Genomic DNA, 8,748 nt, shown 5'->3' with positions numbered 1-8,748 from the left:
AAAGACTGTGACACTGGATGCCGATATTAGCCAATCAGAATCAAGTATTAAAATATAAACTAAATATTTTTCGTCCTTTATACTACACATATAAACGTGAGGATAATGTTGCAAAGCGAGATTGACCGTGGTCAGAATTATGGACTCTATGTTCAAAATCGCGTGGGCAAAGCAACGCGTTCAATCGTTGGTTGAGGAAAGTGTGGGCGCCCAGAGGGACAGAGCGGCTCTGTAGCTCAGTGCAACCAGTGCTGGCGGGGCTCAGACATTCAGTTGCGGCCGTTTCTGTCAATATCTGTTCTATCTGCTCTATTTCACCGCTCTGACAATCGCTGAAGGATCGATAGGTCTGAACAGGAGTTTGTCGCGAGCTTGATTTTCCCTCTTCGAGTTGAACCATATGAATTACTCCCGACGCGTCGCCATTTGGTTACTCGCGTTATCTGTACAAATTATACAGGCATGTGCGTATTGCGGTAGATTGGAGATGATATCCGTTTGGCTCCTGTTTTTAAAGCTGCTGGTAGGTATGAAAATACTGAAGCTTTGTGCATCTGTTGCATCCGTATCTGCTTGAGCGAACATCTGCATGCGCAAGGCACGGAGAGGGAATGATGCAGGAATTCTGTGTGCTGCATTTGTACTGTTGTGTGCAGTGTATTTAAAAAGAGTTGTGATGCTGCGTTGTCTCCATCCGACATTTCGTGATTGATTGGTAATGCATTTTATCTGCTTGCAGTGTCAGTGCTGCAGTGATACAAACACACACTCCGATTTTCACTAATCAAAGTCACTTCAGTGTCATTTACTTGAGAGAAGTTAGACTTGAAGGGACAATTCACCTTCGCATCAAAAGCAAACCCATATTACGTTCTGTGGAAAACAAAAAGAGATTTTAGGCAAAATGATATCAGTCATCATTCACTTTTACTGAATAGAAACAAGATGCATTGCAAGTAAATGAGGCTGTTAGTCCCTAACACATTTTTTTCCCGGTGAACTATCCCTTTAATGTAACAGTCATACTTATTGGATAATATCTGATTACATCATTTTGCGCTCTGCATGATTACACCTCTGGCAAAGTGGATGTACTGTCATGTTCAGACATCAGAAATGTATTTTTCAAAACAGGCAGGATGGGTCTGGGGTTAATGGTGGTCACAGCACCAGCAGGCATGCATAAAAGAACATCCCAACTGCTCGATATGAGCAATAGATGTGTTTCTTTCTCTCTCACTGGATAAACTCAGGCTGATAGCCATAATAAACCTACGGCATGGCACTTTGATAAGGTTGGCTCTGACTAGTGAGCTGCTTCTACATGGCTCATAAACAGGACAGCCTCCTCAGATCCAGCATGTTGCCAAGCAACCATTACTTTTCAGGGGGAAAAAACGCAAAACAGACTGAAATCATATCATGCCAATAAATTATGACAATGACAGTATCATATGAAATGGCATTATGATCATCCACATACTGTAAGCTTTATATTTTATGGGTGAAAACACTGAGGCAGCACAGAGAAGGGGACAGCAAACTGCTAAGTGATAAATGATAAAACAGAAATTTAAAATGATTTAATTAGTTATTGTAACTAAATGCAGTCATGTAATTAGATTTTGGATTAATAGTACTTTCAAGAATGAAGTGTACTCCCTCAGAAGTGCTCCCCTTCACTTTGTTTAAGCTTAGGAAGTTTTGTGATCACAACTTGCCATATATGTTTTTGATTTATATTAGAGCAGGGATTTTCAGACTATTCCTAGAGTTCTCCCTTATTAAACCCAGTTGAACTGAATCAATTGAACCCAAAATTCATCAGCATATTATAGCTTTTATTTGAAATTACATTAACCTACTCAGAGGTAAAATTGAAGAAGAATTCTGTGTTCTCTAGAAGCCACATATTTTGTGGCTCTGAATTTCTTTTAGGCTTCTAAAACATGCTTTAATGTAGATTTTCAGCCCACTTTGAGATTGCATGCTGTTAGAAACCACTTCTCATGGTTATTTGCTATCAAAGAGGTCCTCCCACTTCTATCGCACAGCATGAATACAAGAATAGCTTGATCACTGACACTACAGTGCCACTAGAAACAGCACAAGGCTGGTTCTTCTTGCTCAGTGTTGTCTATACGAATTGCATCCTGAACTTTTCAAGGAGCAAGACTAGGAAAAAAATATTGTTAGTGTTTGACATGTTCAATGATTTTAGTATTGCTAAGCTTGGTGTTCCTTTAATTCTAAACAGCTCTTTTCGATGTAACTTCCATAGAGAGCCACAGCTGGTGTGCGAAGGTCATATGGAAGTGAACTAAATGACGGCAAAAGCACCACTGTAAATCAGCAACAAAAAGAGCAAGAATACCTCTCTGAAACAGTCACTATGGAGACCAGCCAGCTTTCAGAAATGGCTGATCTAACAGACTGTAAAATGGATCCTGGGTTTACAGAGGACCAGACATGCCAATTCACTGAGGAGGTAAATGAATGTTTTGTCACATATTTCTCAGAGTGCCTGGATACCAAACAGAGCAACCCACAAGAAGATCTGGGTGGGCAAGAAAACAAAGCCATAACTAATGAATGTGATAGCTCCGGTGAATCTGATGGAAGCAAATACTCTCAAGAAGGCATTCTGGTCAAGGTCAACGAGCAAGATGACCCAGACAGCAGAGAATCTTTGGCCTTTGAGTCTAATGAAGACCCTCTCGTGAATGACAAACCAGAAGAAGAAATGGAAATCAACAATTTGGATGATGCCCAGGAGGAAAAACATGATGAACCTGAAGAGAGTGTGGAAGCACAAGACAATTCTGTTCTGGAAGCACAAGAACAAACTGAGCTGGAAGAACGAGAAGAATCTGTGCTGGAAATACAAGAAGAATCTATGCGGGAAGCACAAGAAGAAACTGAGCTGGAAGAACGAGAAGAATCTGTGCTGGAAGAACAAGAAGAATCTGTGCTGGAAATACAAGAAGAATCTGTGCGGGAAGAACGAGATGAATCTGTGTTGGAAGCACAAGAAAAATCTGTGCTGGAGCAGCAAATGAATGAGCTGGTGATTTCTGAATTCCCATCTGAATCTTGTCCGGATATGGATCGAGATGACCTAAGTGACTGTCTGCTGGTGGAGATGGCCATTATTTCATCAGACAGTGATGCTGAGGAGCCATGGAGGTCTTTAGCTCCATCAGCTGTTGATAAAGAAGAGGTTGAAGAGAACAGTGATCTCTTGGGTATGGATGAAGCAGAGATAAACTCGGAAGACCAAGCAAGGCAAGAAGACAATGAGGTGATTGATAGCAATGCTGAACTTGAAGAAGAAGCTCTGGCTTTGAACATTAATGAAAGTGAGATTCTAGAACAACCAGAGTGTCCCACTGAATGTGAGCTGCAAGATATTTCTTTGGAGTCCTCTGCCCATTACTGTAGTCTAACAAAGATTGCAGAGGATGAGGAAGAGCTTGGTAAAACCTCAAAGCACAACCTTCAGCGCCTGTCTTGTTCAACTTCAGAGCTTGACAAAAAGTTGCCAAAAGACTTCTGCGTGGTTCAGGAAATAAAGAGCGAGAATGTCAGCACGGAGCATCTGGATTTTAGGGTGGCTCGCAAGCAGTGGCAAAAGATGGAAGAGCAAACAAAGGGTCTGGTGCACCAGCCAGTGATGAGGCAGGCATCTTGCCAGGGTGGACACAGCTTCATGTACACGCCTGTCCGCAACATTGATCGCCCCAGAAGAGACCCTGACATTGAGAGTCTTGGTCTGGGGGATTACCAGTACACTCAATTCAGCCCCTGTTCAGAGGACTCTGGTCTAGATGACACAAGCTACAGGTCTCCTTATGATGAGCCAGAAACTCCAGTGGAGAGGGAGATCCGTGAAGCTCTCGAGCGAGAGGAGAATTTCAGACGAGAAAGAGCAAGGGCAAAGATGTCTGCTGAAGACACTATGCAAGTTAAATCTAGGCCTGGTGTTCTTCAAAACAGCAGGTCAGAGCCTGGAGATAAAGGAAGGATGTTTGACACTCCAGAGGACAGATGCAGATCTCAGAGGTCTCCTAGTGCAAAGACTCCAACTTTGTCCATCACTGCTACATCTGGAAGAAGTCCCACATACCATGAAATGACCGCCAACAATGTCATTATACTTGAGCCGGATTCATACCCCACCAGCCCACCGAGCCAAGGAAAAGGTGGGATGCTTTCTCCAGGGACGAGCAGCTTCCAAGAATGGCCATCAGACATGAATAATGTCATTATCCTGGAGACATCAAATCTCATCATTCGAAGTGCCTCGGAATTCTGCCTGAGCTCTGCATGTCAAGAGACACAAGAGAGCACCTTTCAGAACAACCCCTTCTTCAAACTGCGCTCCCACAGCACTCAGTCTCTGGTGGATCAGGAGATCAAGCTGGTGAGGCAAAGAGAAGAGGAGCTTAGAAGGCAGAGAGCACAACTCTATGTAAAGGAGAGATACGACACAGTCCTCGTGTCCCCCAGCCAACTGCAGAATTTCACTTATGAGAAACCAGGTACCACATTTAGCAACTATTAGAGCAGGGGTGTCCAAACTCGGTCCTGGAGGGCCACTGTCCTGCAGAGTTTAGCTCCAACTTGCCTCAACACACCTGCCTGGAAGTTTCTAGTATGCCTAGTAAGACCTTGATTAGCTGGTTCATGTGTGTTTAATTGGGGTTGGAGCAAAACTGCAGGACAGGGGCCTACAGGAGCAGGATTGGACATCCCTGCATTAGAGCATTTACTTCATTTATGTCATTACATAAAGATGTAGTTCAGTAAATGTCCTTTCTTTTATTTGGAAACTTTACAGGAGAGGTGCCAGCAAAATCCAAGTCATCCCCCTCATCTCCATCAAAGACACGCAAAATAGATCGCTCCGCTTTGTCTTGCGACCACAAGGTACATTAAATTTAGGCATGCTATAATTTAAAGTTACAGATTTTTGAGCTGCACATATTTTTCTGTTTATCCTCTCATGAATCATATTTAACTGTCATGAATTCCATTGCAGTGTATCTTTCTGTTTTTCATTCGCACGTGTTTGACATCTCATTGATCTGTGCCCATTTCACCTTGAAACTGGAAACTGCATGCAGTTTTACAGGTGAAGCTTTCTCCTTTAGTTCCCTGAGGGACCTTACCCTCGAGTCAGACGGAAAAGTGCCCTGGCCCAGAGGTGGGAGGCAGGTATCTTTGCCAATCATCAGCAACAAGACTGAGTGATTTGCCTATATGACGCATTGAAGCACAAATCAAGTTTCCATTACAGTATAAGCATGTGCAAGTAGATTTAGAGTAAAACATTCAATACTAATACAAACCTAGAACTTAATAGGTGAGTAAAAATATGAACAACTGATGTCATACCTTTTAAAAAAAAATTGAATGCTAGTATTTTCACTCTGAATTTTATCCTGGAAACACTTTTATATTATTGCAGAAGAAGAATTTATACAGTAATGTAATCCTAAATTGCACTATGTACAAAAATGATGCCAAACATTGAGAAATGTATTATTCTAATTTCACATTACATAACATGTTATATTAACCATACAGTGAAGAGCAGAAGCAAATAAAAATACATTTGTCTTTGATTTAATCTGATCAAAAGTGCAATTTAAGACCAGAGAAGGCCGCTGCTTGGAATGTCTAACAGAGTATATTGTGGATGTAGCTTCCAGAGGTGTTAGAAGAAAAGTAGCTGGCTTCTGTACAATAATTACATTGTGAGCCTTTTAAATGTTTTATGCTTTGATTGTCTGGATATAATGTGAACATTTATTCTTCTGTGAAAATAATTTAAAAGATGTGTGAAATTTAATTCATAATATTCATGTTTGAAATGTCTTAATAGATATGTTTCTTCCTTGCAGGATGTTTTCAATGCAAAATACTGTTCAAACCTTGAATAAAATGAAACTGATAATGACTTGTCTTGCTCTATAAATAATTAGGTCTTCATTCCAATTTCTGTAGTGCCATATGACTCATATGTTGGTTATATGTCCCCTATGGAGGCGAGCAGTGAGATACAGAATGCTGAGTTTCCGAGCACAAAAACAGCAAGGACAGCCACTCTAAACTTAGTATCCTGTTGAAGCAAAAATAAGAGCATTTGGTTAAGATGCTTAGAAGAACATTATGTACATGCTTCATTTTGAGCCTTACTGTAGGCCTTGATGGTAAGTGTTTGTTGTGCGTATTGCAATACCTAATTTGTTTTATGATTAATATTAAAGGAACAATCCACCCCAAAAATAAAATATTTGCTGAAAATTTATTTATACTGTATATACAGTAGGTGAGTTTGTTGCTTTGTTGGAAGAAATTTGGATAAATTTAGCATTACATCATATGCCTATCAATGGATCTTCTGCAGTGAATGGGTGCCGTCACAGTGAAAGTCTAATCAGCTGATAAAAACATCACAATAATCCACAGGTAATACTCATGACTCCAGTGTCCAGTCCATAAAATTAACATCTTGTGAACTGAAAGCTGTATGCTTGTAAGAAACAAATATATCAATAAGATGTTTTTAACTTCAAATTGTTGCTTTCAGATAAAATATGAGTGCTCTATCCATAATATTGCTTTCTTCAGTGAAAAAGTCATCTAGTCTCAAGCAGGAGAGAAATATGCATAAATCAAGCACCATTTAGAAGTGAAAACAGTCCAAAACAATTCTAAACAAACATGTTGATGGATTTTGAGTGGATGGACATTATTATGGATTATGGACTGGTATTTTGGCCAGAAATGACAGAATAAAGATAAAATGCCTCAATGTTGGATTTCTTTCTTACAAACTCACAGGTTATTGCTTCGCAGGACAGTAATTGATGGACTGGAATCATTACTTACGGATTATAGTGATGTTTTTATCAGCTGTTTGGACGGCACCCATTCACTGCAGAGGATCTATTGGTGAGCAAGTGATGTAATGCTACATTTCTCCAAATCTATTCAGATGAAGAACAAACTCATCTAATTCTTGGATGGCTTGAGTGTAAGTCAATTTTAGCCAATTTTTCATTTGTCGGTGAACTGTTCCTTTAGTGTTTTCATCTCCACCATTATGTTTGAGTAAAGTGTAATAACTTACCCAAGTAACATCCTCTGAAATGTCTGAGAGAACTGGAAGTTCATCTTCCTTTCCACTCCCTGCTGAAACGAGAGAAATTGCTAAACATACAAATATATTATTTTGAACAACTTATTTTGCTTCATTTCACTCTCAGTTTGAATCATCTTGCAATTTATGTCTGAACCACAGGCAGAGAGAACGTGACTCAATAGGCACCGTGTACTCCCAGCTGAATCAGATGGGAACTTGTAACTTATGAACCAAAAACTTTTAAACAAATAAAATTAAAATACAGTTAAATGAGGTTAAACTGCTTTTGCTGTCTTTCAAATGAATTAAAAATAAGAATGAGTTACATACAAACCCTTTCTAATAACATCATGCTTATGAAGTTTTAACACCAGCTTTAACACAATGGTCCAAACCACAAAAGCAGAGAGAACCCCTGTGGTCCAAGGATAAGGCAGCAAAAGAGACTGTTGCCTTATTCCAAAAAACATGGAAACCACTGAAATAATAATAATAATAATAAAGTTACTTGACATTTAAAAAAAATGTTTTCAATGTGATATTACTGATAGAAATTGCAAAAATACAAAGAGCAAATTCACCGGCTATAATCTCAGCAGCATTTCCAACACCCCAGTGCAACCAGTTGAAAATCCATCGCCTGAGAAAAAGAAATGATTGTCCTGTGTTAAGTTATATGTTCAAGTTGTGTTATATTCAAGTAAACTGAGGAGTCATTACCGTGAGGAATCTGGAGCTGGTCTGAACGCAGCCATTATAGGCTGACAGAAAGTGAGAATCATAACAGTGCAGCCGAGGTATGGATGAGCACCAGCTCTCTGCACAGAACCAGTGTCATTGCAGTATTGTTATCTAAAACTAAAACTATTACAAAACTATTTTTGTTCATTGAAATAAAGCTGAAATATTAGAATTAGGATTAGAAATGTTGCCTTGGCAAGTACTAAACTAAAACTCCAATGTACTGTAAAAGTGTACTAAAGCTATATAGAAATATTTAAAGGGGTCCTATTATGCTCTTTTACAAAGTCTTGATTTTGTTTTGGGGGTGTACTAGAACAGGCTCTCATACTAGGTGGTTCAAAAAACACATTATTTTTCACATATTTTACATTATTACAACACCTCTCTCCCCAGTCTGGCATGAACAGCTCGAATAGTTCCTGTATCAAATGAAGGCCCGCCTTCTGAAATACGAAATGTGCTGTGATTGGTTAGCTGGGCCAGTGTGTGTTGTGATTGGCACCACTCGGCGCCTGGTCGGGGAAATGTCATGCCCCTTACCAACAATACTGCCAGCTTCAGTGTAAATATTGGGTCAAAATCAAACCAATTTGAGCGCGAATTAAACCCGGATGATTGTAACCACTCTAAGTTTGTCTGCCTTGAGAAAGCTAGCGTGTCTCAGACATAGTGATAACACTCATTGCCTTCTCTAGTGCAGCTCAACCAGGTCTCGTTCCATTCGTCGATATTTGTGATATCAAAGTTTTTGAAAAGGGATTTCTGTTCAATAAAATATCTCCTTTTGAAGTGGACTTTGAGCGTTGTAACTTTGCAGATCTTTTTTATGCTCAAACAGCAACATTACAGACTAA

The 8,748-nt window shown here is 39.8% G+C and overlaps 2 protein-coding genes across 3 annotated transcripts in view; one reads left to right on the top strand and one right to left on the bottom strand.

The window, feature by feature from the left end:
• The first annotated feature begins 240 nt into the window (after positions 1-240).
• Positions 241-5,939, top strand: LOC107594655 (FK506-binding protein 5). Of its 2 annotated transcripts, none has more exons than XM_016284789.1 (4): positions 241-523; positions 2,282-4,541; positions 4,841-4,929; positions 5,154-5,939. In XM_016284789.1, exons 1-4 carry the CDS (start codon positions 401-403, stop codon positions 5,247-5,249), a joined length of 2,568 nt encoding a protein of 855 aa, XP_016140275.1. In that variant the 5' UTR covers positions 241-400; the 3' UTR covers positions 5,250-5,939. The 2 variants fall into 2 exon arrangements, with proteins under 2 accessions (XP_016140275.1, XP_016140276.1); XM_016284790.1 differs by having other exon boundaries at positions 242-523; positions 5,127-5,236.
• Positions 5,940-6,031: 92 nt separating this feature from the next.
• The window catches only part of frrs1a (ferric-chelate reductase 1a), an 8,364-nt gene continuing 5,647 nt past the window's right edge, over positions 6,032-8,748 (bottom strand). Inside the window, exons 11-15 of the mRNA XM_016284813.1 lie at positions 7,871-7,968; positions 7,732-7,790; positions 7,485-7,628; positions 7,139-7,197; positions 6,032-6,124 (exon numbers count right to left, since the gene is read on the bottom strand). Coding sequence (XP_016140299.1) covers positions 6,032-6,124; positions 7,139-7,197; positions 7,485-7,628; positions 7,732-7,790; positions 7,871-7,968 — 453 coding nt within the window. The remainder of the gene's footprint in view (positions 6,125-7,138; positions 7,198-7,484; positions 7,629-7,731; positions 7,791-7,870; positions 7,969-8,748) is intronic.

Source organism: Sinocyclocheilus grahami, unplaced genomic scaffold (assembly GCF_001515645.1).
Source record: "Sinocyclocheilus grahami isolate Dianchi unplaced genomic scaffold, SAMN03320097.WGS_v1.1 scaffold188.1, whole genome shotgun sequence".
Taxonomy (NCBI): Eukaryota; Metazoa; Chordata; class Actinopteri; order Cypriniformes; family Cyprinidae; genus Sinocyclocheilus; species Sinocyclocheilus grahami.
This window is presented reverse-complemented; position numbering and strand designations above follow the sequence as displayed.